Source organism: Gymnoscopelus microlampas (genome assembly GCF_963454915.1).
Source record: "Gymnoscopelus microlampas genome assembly, chromosome: 8".
Taxonomy (NCBI): Eukaryota; Metazoa; Chordata; class Actinopteri; order Myctophiformes; family Myctophidae; genus Gymnoscopelus; species Gymnoscopelus microlampas.
In genome coordinates this window covers 11,420,218-11,436,482 of record NC_139945.1, presented here as the reverse complement: position 1 = coordinate 11,436,482, position 16,265 = coordinate 11,420,218, and the positions used below count along the sequence as shown (strand labels likewise).

General features: G+C 42.1%; 1 protein-coding gene across 1 annotated transcript in view; it reads left to right on the top strand.

Moving 5' to 3' along the window:
* The window catches only part of mettl16 (methyltransferase 16, N6-methyladenosine), a 40,813-nt gene that overhangs the window by 1,891 nt on the left and 22,657 nt on the right, over positions 1 to 16,265 (top strand). Inside the window, exons 2-6 of the mRNA XM_084065056.1 lie at positions 1,169 to 1,312; positions 11,286 to 11,473; positions 13,874 to 14,014; positions 14,928 to 15,043; positions 15,313 to 15,455. Coding sequence (XP_083921182.1) covers positions 1,185 to 1,312; positions 11,286 to 11,473; positions 13,874 to 14,014; positions 14,928 to 15,043; positions 15,313 to 15,455 — 716 coding nt within the window. The 5' untranslated portion in view covers positions 1,169 to 1,184. The remainder of the gene's footprint in view (positions 1 to 1,168; positions 1,313 to 11,285; positions 11,474 to 13,873; positions 14,015 to 14,927; positions 15,044 to 15,312; positions 15,456 to 16,265) is intronic.

Below are 16,265 nucleotides of genomic sequence, written 5' to 3'. Positions count from 1 at the left end.
ACCCTCACAAAAATATGTAGTAGTCCTGGTCTCTATGCCGCCTACCCCTGGTCAGCCGGGGCGCCTGATGGAGGGGAGAGGAACTGGTTGGAATAACGTGTTCCTTCCACGTGCTACGTCCTACCGGGTAAACTCCCCCCGGCCAGTGATAAGAAGCAGCCTGCTCACTCCTCATGCATTGAAGGAAGCATGAGGTCCAGTGTTCCCACGGTCATGACATTTCTGGATATACTTTTAAATTAGAAAAAATATTTTCCAGGCCTGGAAAAGGTTTGGAATGAATCGAATTCTTTGGAAATGTTTGGCTATGTATAGTTTTTGGCTGTTGATTCTGCTCATATAAAACATGTCCCAAAACATGTCTAACATTACGTGAAATACATGTGGCCTAATATATACAGGACTTCATGTGACACAAAGAATAGATCTACAAGCTAACAACGTGATGCGCTTTTAGCTTGTTCTAGATCTGTTCTTTTTGTCACGTGACACCTTCGCTCAAGTCTGTCTTTGAGCATTGATAGCACACTGGAGTAACAGCCTCATTATTGCACCATATGATTGCTATAGGCCTGGAAATGGGATAATTTACTTTTGGAAAAGTTTTGAAAATTCATCGTTAAAAATGTGTGGGAACCCTGGAGGTCAGTTCGGGGCTCTGCCTAGGCTGGCAGAGGGAGAGTAGCTCCCAGGATTACAGCTTAGGCAATTGGCACTGGGTGAAAAAATGGGTCACAAAAATCTTGGGATACATTTTTTGAAAAAAAAGAAAAAAAAATCATTGAGTAAAAGTACAAACGTATTGTTATAAAAATGTACTTAAAGTACCAAAAGTAGAAAGTACTCTGCTTATTGTGCCAATTTCACAAGTTTTCAAATGTTTAACATCTAAAAAATCTTTTGAAAATAGCTATTTTCAAATGGCCAAAATGTACCGGTATATAGGGCTGAGGTGGGCAATGTTTTGTAATAATAATCTACTAAGTAACTCAAGTTTTAAAATAATTGTATTGAGTAAAAGTATAATAGTTGCCTCTGAGATGTAGTGGAGTAGAAGTAAAAGTACTGAAAATTGGAAATACCTCAAAATTGTACTTCAGTACAGTACTTGAGTAAATGTACACCACTGGTTATTTTAAATGAGTTGGTGATGTGTTCTTCTTTGCAGTGAAGTGGTGGATCAAATGGCTCTGAATAAATCCATGCATCCAAGGAACCGGTACAAAGACAAACCTCCAGACTTCTCATATCTGGCTTCCAAGTATCCAGACTTCCAACAGCATGTACAGACCAGCCTCACTGGAAGAGCCATGTAAGTGTTTATTTATGTACAGACCAGCCTCACTGGAAGAGCCATGTAAGTGTTTATTTATGTACAGACCAGCCTCACTGGAAGAGCCATGTAAGTGTTTATTTATGTACAGACCAGCCTCACTGGATGTGTTTAGTTATATAGTTATCTTTATAGTTATAGTTATAGTGTGAATGGCACTTAAGATGCTATCATTGCTAACTGGCATCTAGAGTTGCAATACTAACCCTTGACAGCCCATTCATGCAAACAGAAAAGTCAGATCTGATTGTATTAAACCTAAACGACATTAAACTCACCAACATTGCAGCTGTGCAGAAAGCTTGGATTATCCTCTTTGTATCTGCCAAGTTTTTGTTTAATACAAATCCACCATAGACATGTTATGAGCTACTTCCTGTCAATAAATTCCATGCAGGTGATTGAACACTTTATTAACAGTTTGCAAAAAAACACAGAGGTCATTCATACAAAAGGATGCTAAAAGGATAACCTAAGAAAGCCTATGGCTTGTTTCCATTGGGGTCCTGTGAATTCAATACATTGAAACATTTAAAGAAAAACAATAATATGCAAAAACATCATATAAACGAGTAGTAATCAAGAAGAAAAATATATGTACAGTAAACGGGTGGGGAGGGGGGGGTCATATCGCGTGATAAGCTTAGACTTTTTACAGGGGCCAGTCACAAATTGCAGGCACCTGTAAGTGCTCTTTTAGAGCGGTTTTGAAGGAGGGTAAGGAGTCATACTTTTGTATGACTGTTGGTAGGGCATTCCACATTTTGGTGGCATAGCATTAGAACAAATTTAACCTCTTGTTTGAGCCGAATGTGGGTTGAACGAGATTGGTGGAGCTCACTCTGGTGTTGTGCTTGTGTGTGTCTTGAACGTTTTTGAAGTAGTTTGACAGGTACATGGGTGTCTTTGTGGTGTAGTGTATCTTGTAGACCAGGCCTATTGCAAGTTGCTGTAATCCCACCCTAGCAAAATGAGGAAGTGTTGATCAAATGGAATACATTTTCGGTTATTGCATCGTCTATTTCTCGCTTCAAATGTGTTCAAAAACAATCTTGAGAGAGCAATGTTTAGTTGTAAATGACATTGTGTTTGTTTACATGGCTGTCATGTTGATACAGCATAACATTCAAGCAGCGCAGCAGGTGCTCTGAGTCTTTGATTAGACAGCGGTCTGTTATTGAGCCCATCGGTCATTATTCAGATATAACACCCCGTGAATTCAGCGTTTGACCAATCAGAATCAAGCATTCGACGATCTACACCAGATAATTTTCGCACACACGTGCATGTACGCACGCACACACACACTTTTAGATCCAGTCCTATTTTAAAGCCTCCGTATGCGGGACTCGCATTTGTTCCAGGGACCCCCCAGAAGCAAAGATTTGAGTTACAAATGTTCGCTTAGTAATATATATATATATTCAAAGATTTGCTAAAATGTTCACGATTTTTCAAAAACAGCAGATATGCTATTTTTGAATAGCCAAAGAAATCTAAAATGACTCAGATGCGTTCCTGGATTGAGTGGGTTAATATAAAAAAATCAGCTAGAAGTTCAAATCTTGCTGTTAGTCTTATTGCTGTTAGCAAGACTAACAGCAAGCTGCTTGTCAAGACCAGGATCCCCCCCACCCCATATCAGGTGAAACACACATTGAGAATTAAACTAATATGCAGATAACTGCACACATGGTGTGCCACTAGCAGGTGTGAACATCCACATCTTGCTGTGGATTTATCCTTTGTGGATGTACGGTACGGGGGCGTGTTCGCAACAGCACGTGTGTGTGTGTGTGTGTGTGTGTGTGTGTGTGTGTGTGTGTGTGTTTCTTTCTGTAGCAGGTGTTGATTATAGCGTCTCATTATGCAGTGTGTGATTGGCATGTGGACAGACTAACACACAGGTTTTAAAAGTGGAGAAAATGGAAATTGGATAGGAGAGGGGGCTGGGGTTTTTCTACCACTGTCAAAGTTTAACCTGTCATTATTGTTAAAAAGAATGCTGAATTATCCAAAGTTTTTCAAACAAATAGCAGATCTAAGTACAATCTCACAATGCACCATCGCATGGGGAGATGACAAACAATGGCTTGGCACTGTTTTTGCTGGCTCTGAATTAACATGCATATGCAAGTGGACAATTAGTGATTTAGCCAATTCCCCCGTATTGACTTGCTGTGTAATTTTGTAGACAGTGGAGGAATATGTAATGACATACAGGATGGTTTTATCCAGCATGCATCACAGTGGTCATCAGGATCTGTGCTGTTCCAGCAACACACCTGCTCTGCCGTTCAGCACCGCCATACATTTTCGGATGTGTGCTGTAATTGAACACAATGATCACACAAACTGTCATTTTGCAACGATCTGTTTTGCAACGATCTGTTTAGCAACGATCGGGGGATCGATCATACTGGAGATAAATATTAGTTTGAAAAGGTAAGGAAAAGGAAAAATCGCTGGCAGCGGCTTAGCAAACAATGTTTTATTTCTGGCAGTCAAAGAGTTAAATGGTTCAGGTCATAAAAGATCGGCTTCTCCGGATCGGGTAAATTGCAGATCACCGATCGAGTCATTTGGAGTGAAAATCGGCCGATTTCAATCGGTGATCGATCGGAGCACCTCTAGCATTTCCTGTTCCGGTTGATGTATTCAGTTCAGCAACATAGCATATAAAATTAACAAGGGGGGATCTTATATAAAAGTTCCCCCCTTGTTGTGGTCTCCTGATATATCTCCGTCTGACATAGCCATGGATGTATTTGTGTGAAGGACCCCCAAAATTATACATATTTGGCTGCGGACCCCCCCATCTCATATTTTGTGACAGTAACCTCCAGAAGCAAAGATTTGTTCGCACAAATTTTCACAATCATTTAAAAATAGCCCCCTGGGGGTCCCCGGACCCCACTTTGACATCCAATGCTGTAGGGCTATAGGAGAGTCTCAGAGTCCGTCTCTTTTCGTAAGCCCATCTCAGATACAGAGATGGGCTTACGAAGAGAGACGGTCCCTTGCCTTCCATCTCAGCTGTCCAGGCTGGGACCTATTAAAAATGCAACACCCTGGCTGACATTTCATTTGGTAGTCATATTTTCTGAGGGGATTGGGGGGATGGTAATTTGTGGAAGGATTATCGCTTTTCTTTAATTAATTAAACATACTTTTTTCACTTAATCTTTCAAACTAGACTCCATGACATGATGCATAATTAAACATGTTCAAATGAATAAAATAATTAAGAAAAAAAGGCTACCTTAGCTAGCTAGGATAATGCCCTTGTGTACACATTATTTCAGACATGATTGAGTTATAGCCAACTACATTTTCCAAAGCTTTCCAAAATCGTTCCAAAACCATGACTGCTGTCATATATCTTGCAGGTGTCTCTCCATCTCTCTCCCCCTGTCCTGTCTCTCTACACCAGGGGAGGGCTAACCTTTTCGGGCACATGATCACTTTGCCATTTTCCAAGGCTTGTGTGATCACCCAGTGCCAGACACTGCAGTGAAAGCCACCATTGTCTTTTAGGCTGCTAATTATTAATCAAAATAATACACACATAAAATAAATAAATCTGACTGTCTGGGGATAAATGTTGTATGCACATCAGACAATGATGGTTCTTTTTGATTAACTCAATTGATCAGATCAGTAGCCCAATCTAATCACCAGGTAGATCAAATAGAGAGGTGGTTGCCAAGCCCTGTTCTCCACCATCATGTATTATTTAAAAAGTGTTGAATGGTGAATGAGTCTTATTCTGACCTTAAGCCTGTACCAGGTGCAATTCGGAACTGGCGCCTGTAAAATGTCAAAGCCTTCAATCAATAAAAAACATAGCTGGAAACCATTGAGATTAAATGTTTGGTCCCTTTGGGCCGTAACCAGGGCGTCCGTCAGCCTATTGAGACCTCCTTTTTTTTTTAAAGTTTCTTTCTTGACCACAAGGTTAAAATGTAATGTAGACAGCATGTTATTTAGACTGATGCTAGGTTCTTGGTTCACCTGTGATCCTAGTTTACTGAGGCACTACACTGTCTCTCTGCATTATGGTAAGTCGCTCTGGATAAGAGCGTCTGCTAAATGCCTAAAGTTGTAAAATTGTAAATTGTATTGACATGAATGCAATCTGTAAGTGTGTGTGATTAGTTAAACATTGCAAAATGCCATTCGGGTATGTTGAAGGTGAAGCTTTTAGCAGTGATCCTGTTCTTCTTCAAGACCCTGCTGTATTTCTAAAGACTCATTTATGGTTCAGCGATACGGTTGTCAAGCAGCATGATGACACATGACACTTTGTCACAGTGGCATGAATTAATCATTGAAGAAAGTGTGTCAGACTCTTCATAGAAAGGAGCGTTAACGCACTTGGACTAATTGGAAATCTCTTAACTGTATACATTAACCGCTTTGCAGTGCCTAGTGTCCCTATTTTGGGTATGTCATTATAGGTGAATTTTTTTTTTTTTTTTAAATCTACACGTTCACACTCACAGCATGTTGCATTGTGAGATATTTTCATGATGTGCCTCTGCAAGAGGCCAACCGTCTGGGATAGGGTCTGTGTGTGTACTGTCGGGAGCTAATCTGCAAGCCACTCTCTGAACAAGCTGAAAAATTGCCCAAACTTGGAGTCATACGTCATAGATATGTCATAGGTGACTGACTTCATAGAATCTATGACGTCAGTCAGACGACTGACTATGACATATCTATGACGTTCATGTGACCAGCCTGTGAGGTCAGTCAGCTATGACATAGCTGACTGACCTCACAGGCTGGCCACATGTCCATGATCCACGTTGGAGCCACGCTGTTCCCATGTGCATCCTGAGATCCACATGATTCCAGTTTTTATATTTTGCAGTGAGGCATCATCGCATGACGAAGTATAGAATAGGGCTTACGGCCCTCGTCATTCAGGTTGATAGCAGGATTATTTGTGCTAGTTTGAGCATGGGAATATTTCGCTCACAAACTACCAGTTTAGAATTTTGTACTTGGCATGGAATCAGCTTCTTTTCATACTCGCGTGTACTTTATAAGTAATGCTTCGCTTTCATCACTTCTCTGAAGTCAGGGTGCATTCATTTGACTTTGTATGAGGAAAGAACCAACATGGGAGCGTCCAGTAAGTTGCTGCTAATCAGCACAGCATTTTACCGAGCGTGTTTGAGATGACCGAGGCAGGCTATAGACCTTGAAGGTCATCCCTGGCGCACCAAACGGCGGGGAGAAAGTGAAAGAAGACTCAACTATCGCCGAAATTTAGAAGCAGCGGCTGCTGAAGGAGCGCTAAAACAGTGAAACGCGCCTGTGAAGAGTACATTTTCAGAAGTGCACAGCGCACGTCCTTGATCAGCTTTTATTGAGCGGAGCGCGGAGCGAGAGGTGCGCAAATCAACGTGAGCGACGGAGCTCTGACCCTCACATGCTCTGACTGGGACAAACTCCCAGTTTAAATACCCCAATCTTTATCACTACATCTTCCATCCTCTCTTTCTTACCTCTGTTACTTGGTTTAGAATTATGTCTGTCTGTCTGTCTGTAGGGCTGTCAGGATTATTATACTTGACGATTAATTGCCTTACAAATAATTACGATTAGCGATTTCATTGTGTTGCTTTTTGGCTTTGTAAACAAAAGTTGCACCTGGGAAGATATGACAAAAAACCTAAATACAGAAAAGAATGAATACTCAAAATGTGTTACAAAATAATGTAAATAGCGACGTGTTGTGAGCTTGTAGATCTGTTATTTCCACAAAAAAAAATTGTCTATTTTTCAAAATGTATGAACCTTTCTCAACATGGAAACGATAATGACGATTATGCAAAAATGATTGTGATTATCTCAAATAATTGCATAAAGGCCTATCTGTCTGTCTATCAATCAATCATTATGAAACTTCCACACAGCAACATTAAACAGTATTTCACTGTATCATCTTTTATTAACTACTACACTAATATGATCCTTCTGAACATCCCCACTTTCCCCAGTTTTAAACAAACTTATTTCTCAAAGCAACTTTTAAGTGTCTTAGTTTTGTCCCATCCCTCGTGCCGTATGGGCACAGTCAGGGTGGCGTTCGGTCGTACCTATACGCCATGACGCACCCACGCAATGACGCACCTATATGCTGTAGCACCCAGCCCCCCCAACAAAACCCACAACGTGCATGTCGTGCACGCTCACGCTCCAGCATCAGCCATATTGCTCCAGCGTGGCCGGATTTGCGTCTCCCTCCTCGTCTGTGCAGTAGAAGGCGTTGCCATGGAGACCAGCTGCGCAGGCAGCAGCGCCGGTGCTGATGGGAGTGATCACTCTGCATTGTACACACACACACACACACACACACACACACACACACACACACACACACACACACACACACACACACACACACACACACACACACACACACACACACCGCTCATCAGCGGCTAAAAATAGAGGCTTGGCTGGCATGCCTCCTATGATGAGTGGCCTAATGCTCGAGTTCTACGTGCCGAAAATAGCAGATCTACAAGCTCACAACACGTTGCCTCCGCGACGCGTTGTGAGCTTGTAGATCTGCTATTTTCCGCACGCAACACTGTTATATGGCGAAGCATAAATGGTGCTTTTACTCTCTGCATATTGATTGTCACCTGACTCTCCCACTGAGGAGAAAGGCACCAGAAGAACAGCAGATAGATAGATGGCTGTCATTTAAGACGGAAGGCTTTTAATGCTGACTCATCTGCCTTTCTTCTTTTGCTCGTAATTCTTTGAGCCCTTCTAGCCGTTGCCATGCTTTAATCCGGTGGTTCTCAAAGGAGGATGTCCAAGGACCCCAGGCCAGGGGTCATTGAGGGGGTTCCTGGGGGTCCCCACCAGCAAAAGTTAATATTAACTATATTAGCCTGAGTTAATATCGCACCAAAACCACGTTATGCTTTGGCTATTAGAAAATTACATATTTACAAGCTCTCAACGCGTTGCGGTGCAAGCTTGTAGATCTGCTTATGTTTTGAAAATGTTTTAGAAAAATCTTGAAAGATTGTGAGGATTTTTTCATGATTTAAAAAAAACGAAATAACACAAGTTTCCCTGGCATGACACCTTTTCAGATGGGGTTCCGCGGCCAAGAACATATGAATTTGTGCCTTAATCTGTAAATATGTTGCCCATTATGTGTGTGTGTGTGTGTGTGTGTGTGTGTGTGTGCACATGCATGCGGTCCACACAGTACATCCAGGTGTAGCGTTTCTCCTGACACTAAAAGGTCATGGTCTCTCAGCAGCTGATTAAAGCGGACCATTAACCTAATATGATCATTAGTTACCTGGACACTGGGTGAGATTGATGACTGTTTCTATCGCATCCCATACAGCCCTGAAGGAACACGTGGTCAGGGTCAGCAGTACCAAAGAATGAAGCAGGTTTTTTCCTCCTTCTATCGCTGTCTTATGGATTAACATGATACCCCTTTCAACCACGTCCATATGTTGGGCATGTCATTATGGGCAAACATAGAAAAGGTGAAAAAAGAGATGCAAGCTTGTAGATCAGCCATTGTTGCTATTTTCGCCATTTTACCCATCATACGACAACGTATCATAGGGCTTAAGTGGTTTTGATGGATTAATTGACATCTATATTGACAAAATGCATTATACATATACATAAACATGTTTTTACACGGCTGTCAAAAGGATAAATCACAATAACGCTTGAGAGCTTATTTCAATTGTGGTCCTTTGAGTGTACACTACAGTAAGTGTGTGTAAGCTGAGTATTGTGTGTGTGTGTGTGTGTGTGTGTGTGTGTAGGATAGCAGAGAGAGTTATTATAGAAAAATGTAATCAATTCATATTAATATACATATTCATTCGATTTCCAATGTACAAGACAACTAAACTTGGAAGGACAGCATGGGTATGTGGAACCTGCTACAGTACATTCCATTTGTTTCAGTAATTATCAGTACAATACATTGCTCACGTTTAACAATCGTCCTCATATACAGTATATCGTCATTAGTCCTTGTTGTTGTTTAAACAGCATAGACTGCCTCTAAACGCTCCTCAGGTGGCAGACACACCCTGCATCACCAGGAACGTCTAATTACATCTGCGATGGTGCAAATGCGCTCGGAGACGCTTTTAATTATACGTATCTCGCCCACTCACTTTGTCTACCGGACCCAGGACGTGCTTCCCTGACAGCTGAAGTCATTAAGCATGCAGAGAGGAGAGTGGTGCCTGGTGTTTGGGGAATAAGGGGGGAAGGTGGGGGGGGGTCTCAAAATGTTGAAAATGTGCATTTCAGCATCATTAGCGAGGGGAGTGTAAATTGATAGGGCTGCTTTCTCTCGCTGTTTCTCAACGTCAGGTTCCAGGGACCACCAGGGGGTCCAAACTATAATGGACCCCTCACGGGTCTGTAACTCTTGACAGTGTAACAAATGGAAACAATCTGACCCGTACGGGTCAGTTTGGTTCCATTTGTTACACTGTCAAGAGTTGAATTAACACTGAGGCAGAGATACCCAGAGGTACCCAGAGATCACAAATATTTGTATCAAATGGGGGTCTGTGGTGCTAACGCATATAAAACTGGGGGTCCTTCAAATAAAAAAGGTTGACAATCACTGGCTTACAGTATATCAGCACGGTTCTTTCCTCACAGGGCGTGCCGCGGCCTCTGTGATGAACAGTCATGCAGGGCAGGGGGCTAGCCTGGTAAACCATCCCGGCGTGAATTCACATTATCATGTGTCCTCTCGGTACTTTTACTTGTAACAGAGTACTTCTACATTGCAGTATTGATACTTTTACTTAAGTAAAACATTTTAGTACTTTTTCCACCACTGATCACTGGGCCCTGAGCGCAGATGCTGATTGGCTCTTCATCCACTTTTTTGTTTCTGCAAAACGTCCACCCAGCGCTTGGGGCCAGACCGGTCTGCAGAGGACACATGATAATGTGAATTCAGGCGGCCGGTATGGTTTACCAGGCTAACAGGGGGCTACAGTAATGCAGTGCTGGGGGGCTTCAGTAGCAGGGGGCTACAGTAATGCAGTGCTGGGGGGCTTCAGTAGCAGGGGGCTACAGTAATGCAGTGCGGGGCTAACGGTGATCGTTACAATGCTGCCAAGGACAGGAGGTCTCTTGGTAATGCAGGAAAAACCATCGATCTAATTAACTAAGGGTGTCTGTGTTCGTGTAACCCAGTGTGCGGGCACACACTGATTACATGAACACGTTTTTTATTTTTACTTATTTTTATAATTTAATTAAGCAATCTCATTAGTTCATTTTCATGTGGCACCCGTGTGGTATCAGTTAGTCGGATGATGGGCGCTAAAAGTATGTGGAAAGTGTGAGTTTTGCCTCCAATCACTGTCTTCACCTACTGTAGGGTGCGAGTCACAGTCAGTGTCATATATCATATTTCAGTTGTCACGTTGGGAGTATATGTTGAGCGCGCACTGTCACGCCAGCCTCTCGTTTAACGACTCACGAGCCAAAACACGTTCCACGTTCATAACATGACCGGAAAACAGCGGCACGTTTCCCCCAGATTCAAATTATGAGATTATTTTTATCCATCCGGTGTGAATGCACCTTAAAACTATTTATCACCAGCACGAGCGTTTATATTGCAGAGTTTAAGTGACATTCATAGGTGGACAATTAGTTTTTTTGGCTAAGTGTTTACTAATTTCCGGTGTTGGCTTCGGCCAAGAATTTTAAATGAATTTGGTGCATCCCTAATAATCGCTAAGATCTTCTTTAGCAATAATTTCAGCCCTAAAAGTCTTATGCCCACTGAGACTAATGTCTTAGTCTTACGGATTTCCAGTGCGTCACTAGGATCATAAAATGCAGGATTGTGGCTGTTGGGTGGAATGATTTTGTGACCTTGTTTGTTGTCCCTCTCTCTCTCTTCCAGGGTGAATTTCAAAGAGCCAGAGGCGGTGCGGGCGCTAACCTGCACCCTACTGAAGGAGGACTTTGGTTTGACCATTGACATCCCTCTGGAACGCCTGATCCCCACCGTACCCCTGAGGCTCAACTACATCCACTGGGTGGAGGACCTGGTGGATGGCCAGGGTCAACCTCGCAAGGGCATCGACATCGGTACGTAGCGTCACCTGAGCTGCTGTCTATGCTAGCGGTTTGGCCGTTTTATCGATCATTTCTTCACTTTATATTTGTGCAATCTCTGGTTACAAATGGATAAATTGACCCTGAGGATGCACCTTTGCCATAGCCTTTGCGTTCATTCTCCTCTGATCGTGGTCCAGCTCTCTCTCTCACACACACGCGCGCGTGTGTCTCCGTGGTTCCTTGGAGCTCCATTTCATAAGCAGATTGCAGCTGTCAGGTGTGTGATGGATAGCCACTGAGCATGTCGTTTCCCTCCATTATCTCATAAGTAGGACCACCCCAGACCCCCAGGGAAGCCTCAATCTATGCCTGGATGGACTGTCGTCACTGTCGGCCAGAAACCTTGTATCTCCAGATTTCAACTTTGTATTGAACCCATTTTTCAAAAATGTAAAAAAATTGATAGCAGATAGATTTCGTGCCACGCTGCGAGCTTGTACATCTGCTATTTTTGAATAGCCTACGCTAAAATATAAAATGACAGATCCTTTCCTGGATTTAATGGGTAAAAAATATAAATAATTAATGACCTAACCTACTTTGTCGTACAGCATAGCCGATCTTACAAGTTCACAACTGGTCGCATCACGGCGCGTTTTGTGCTTGTAGATCGTCTATTTTCTAGCTACTGTACGTTGGACGATCTTTTAAAGTGAGAGTGGTTCATTCTGTCTGTAACATTTAACCAATGAAAAGCATTAACAATAGCCCCCCCCCCCATTTCCTGGAAAGACAGTTTTGGAAATACAAGGTTGTCCCACCCGACAGCAACAAAATAAGATGTAGGGCTTGGTTTCTGTTAGGAATGGGTGATTTGATAACTGCTTGAAATTGCCCCTCATTGCCCATTATGGACAATAAGAGAAAGATTGAGAGCATTCGATGCATAGCGTCCCGCATGGATATATATATATATACCCTATCTCACACACTCGCTTACTTAGCACACATTATTTCACAATTTACTTCAATACTGTCTGATGAGAATCATTAGAGAATCATAACCATTTGTAATGTTCAAGCATGAACACATTTGCTAGAGATGCTGAAATGTTTGTGGGTGTTTTTTTATGGCATGGCTCTGCGGGAGCTACTTGTAAGAAGGTCTGTGTGTGTGTGTGTGTGTGTGTGTGTGTGTGTGTGTGTGTGTGTGTGTGTGTGTGTGTGTGTGTGTGTGTGTGTGTGTGTGTGTGTGTGTGTGTGTGTGTGTGTGTGTGTGTGTGTGTGTGTGTGTGTGTGTGTGTGTGTGCGTCCGTCTGTCCAAAGCTAATCTCACAAACTGCAGGACTGATCGGGACCACAGTCAGTGGCGTGCACAGACATTTTGAGGGGCAGGTGCTCAAGTAAATTATACTTTTTTTTGTTTACTTGGTCTGCTCTTTTTTCCCTCTAAACCTATACCTCTTTGCCAAAAATAGCCGATCTACAAGCCCACAACGCCTCGCACTGCGAGGCGTTGTGGGCTTGTAGATCGGCTATTTTTGGCAAAAGTTCTCCTCAGAAAAGGGATGCTAGGTTTCGAGTGGTTATGGTAAAAAGAAAAATCATATCACATAAAGATTTGGCGGACCCCCTGTAGTAACTCTGAGGACCCCCTAGGGGTCCCGGACCCCCTGTTGAAGACCCCTGCTGTAAACTAAAAAAAAGGGCACTTCTGGTCAAGAGGGCAAAGGGCAGGTGCTCTAGCACCACCTAGAGTCTATCTGTGCACGTCCCTGACCACTGTAGTTCATCCTCCATTCCTTTTGTTATACAGTATACAGTACGGTAACTGTGTATGTTTTATACTTTTTTTTTTTAAATGTTGAACTTTAATTTGTTAATCAGTCAATGAGGGTCTGAGAGGGTACAGATGGAACCGGGTCCATTTGTACCCTCTCAAAGTTATAGACCCGTACAGAGCGTACAAATTATATATACCGTGAGGATTTTACACTGTAGATTAGAGTCCCTGAGATGTAAAAGAAATCATATCAAATGGGGGTCCGTGGCCTAATGCTTATCGCCTCTGTCGAGTGAAAACCTCATTTGTCCAAAATTAGAACTGTTACTTTTCAGCATTAGTAAAAGTAAAAGTAGCAGATCTACAAGCTCAAAATGTGTCGTTTTGCGGCGTGTTTCGAGCTTGTATATCTGCTACTTTTGATACTTTTGTGTGACGCTGTAGTATGATCAAGTACCGGTAGTGCATTATTTTACGAAAAAATGGAGATGTCTGCCTGACACCAACGATATCAAACTGGGGGGGTCTTTCAATAAAAAAGGTTGAGAATCACGATCAGATACTGTAGGTCACATGAAGACCATTGGAGCCACACTGTTCCCATGTGGACCCCGACATCCATATGATTATATCTTCTCCCCCCCCAGGCACTGGGGCGTCCTGTATCTACCCCCTGCTGGGAGCCACTATGAACGGCTGGTATTTCCTGGCCACAGAGGTAGATGACATCTGCTTCGACTATGCTAAGAAAAACGTGGAGCAGAACAAGCTCTCTGAGCTCATTAAAGGTAATGAGGGGCTAAACTCTAACCCTAACCCTCATAATGGGGGCTATTAACCCTAGCATCCCTAATATGGACATGTCACAATAGGCCAACATTCACCAAAAGTAGTAACATTCAGCAAAAATAAATGTCCACTTATCCCACAAGATCTCAAAATGTAATGGGTGAATGCAGCTGATTTTGATCTTTATAAACAGTGTTTATAAAGATTTTGTTAAAGGGTAAGACCACTTTGGTAGAGGTTTGGGTTGTGTAGTTACCTTGCCATGATGTAACTCCAAAGGTGGACAAGAAATCAAACATTATTGCTCCATTGATAAGAAATTGATAATTCAAAATATGGCATATTTAATATGCTCCTCATTGACATTGTACTGTGAAACAGCTCTCAAAGTCACTCTTTTAACACATAAACGAACACAAACAAAGTTGATTCAGATAATATAGAACATCACCAAACCCAGTACTGTTTTTTTTTTTAATAAAAATGTTTTTTAAAAATGTGATTTTACTATTTGAAGATCCGGATCCGCGGATCCAGTCCGGGTTTTCATCCTAACAAAAATAGGAAAATCTACAGGAAGTTAACATTTTTTATAAAAAAACAAACAGTGATGCTGTATATTGTCTGAATCAACTTTGTTTATGTTCGTTTACATGCTAAAAGAGTGACTTTGAGAGCTGTTTAACGTCAATGAGGATTATATTTAGAATGATCAATTTCTAAACAATGCAGCTATTATTTTAGATTTCTTGTCCACATTTGGTTACATCATGGCAAGGTAACTACACAACCCAAACCTCTACCAAAGTGTTCTTGCCCTTTAACCACTTAAGCCCTATATATTTTGTTGTACAATGAAAAGCAAAAATAGTAGATCTACAAGCTCACAAGTCTAATTATTTTCCCATGCAGTTGTCAAGGTTCCCCAGAAGACCTTGCTGATGGACGCCTTGAAGGAGGAGACGGCCATCGTTTATGACTTCTGCATGTGCAACCCTCCATTCTTTGCCAACCAGCTAGAGGCTAAGGTACTAAATACAGCCCAACCCTGAATGATTTGACACAAGAAATGTGGCACTGATCGGGGCTACCGTTTTGCGATATTATCCCCACACACAAGACCAATCCTTTTATAGATGGCTAGACTACTGAAGAGTCACGCCATAAAAACTGTATCATAAGAGAAATAGACATCTCAACTCCTACGATTCCAAGTGCCTGTCAGGGTGGGGTGTCCCCAGTTCAAATATGATTTTTTAAAATGTTTTTGTTATGCGTGTTTGTTGTGTTCCTGCAGGGTGTCAACTCCAGGAACTCCCGGCGCCCTCCTCCCAGTTCTGTCAACACAGGTGGGGTGACGGAGATCATGGCAGAGGGAGGGGAATTGGAGTTTGTCAAGAGGATCATCCATGATAGCCTGCAACTGAAGAGACGCCTGCGGTGAGGAACACTGTTGAACCACATTAACCCTGACCTCCCTGTTCTGGGCAGGGTTGATTTTGACAGCAAATTTTGATTTAGTTTTAGTCACAGTCTTTTGAATAAAATTCCATTTAGTTTTAGTCATATTTTAGTCAACTCAATCCTTTTAGTTTTAGTCTAGTTTCAGTCGACTAAATATCATAAGATTTTAGTCGACTAAATCTACAGTTGATTTAGTTACTAAAATGTATTTTGGCGGGGCATGATGGCATCGCAATGCCTGATTTTACACTTGGTTGCATGCCGGAAATAGCCGATCTACAAACTCACTGTGAGCTTGTAGATCTGCTATTTTCAGAGTGCAACACCTGAGCGCAACCAAACTTGTCTTTTAGTTCTACTGGATCACATCTCCACTAGTCCCTCCATAACATTTTAGTCTGTTTTTTATTTGTTGACAAAATTGTCAATATATTTATCATCGTAGCTTAGTTTTTATTTAGTTTTCGTCGGTGAAAAAAGGTAGTCGACGAACATTTTTCGTCATAGTTTTAGTCGACGAAATCAACACTGGCATGTTGTTATAGGCGGAGATTGAAAACAAAATAGGTCAAACAAGTCAACAAGTACAACAAGTCAATTACCCCCCCCCCCCCCCTCTCCTCCTCCAAAAAAACAAACACTAAAGCTACCTAAAGGAGCTTTGCCCTCATTTAGTATCCCATATCCTATGAATTATGCATTATGTTTGAACCTCCAGAATGTGGTTATCCAATGAGTATCCACCTAGAACATCCAAACAAACACCAAACCCACCGCGACCACGAC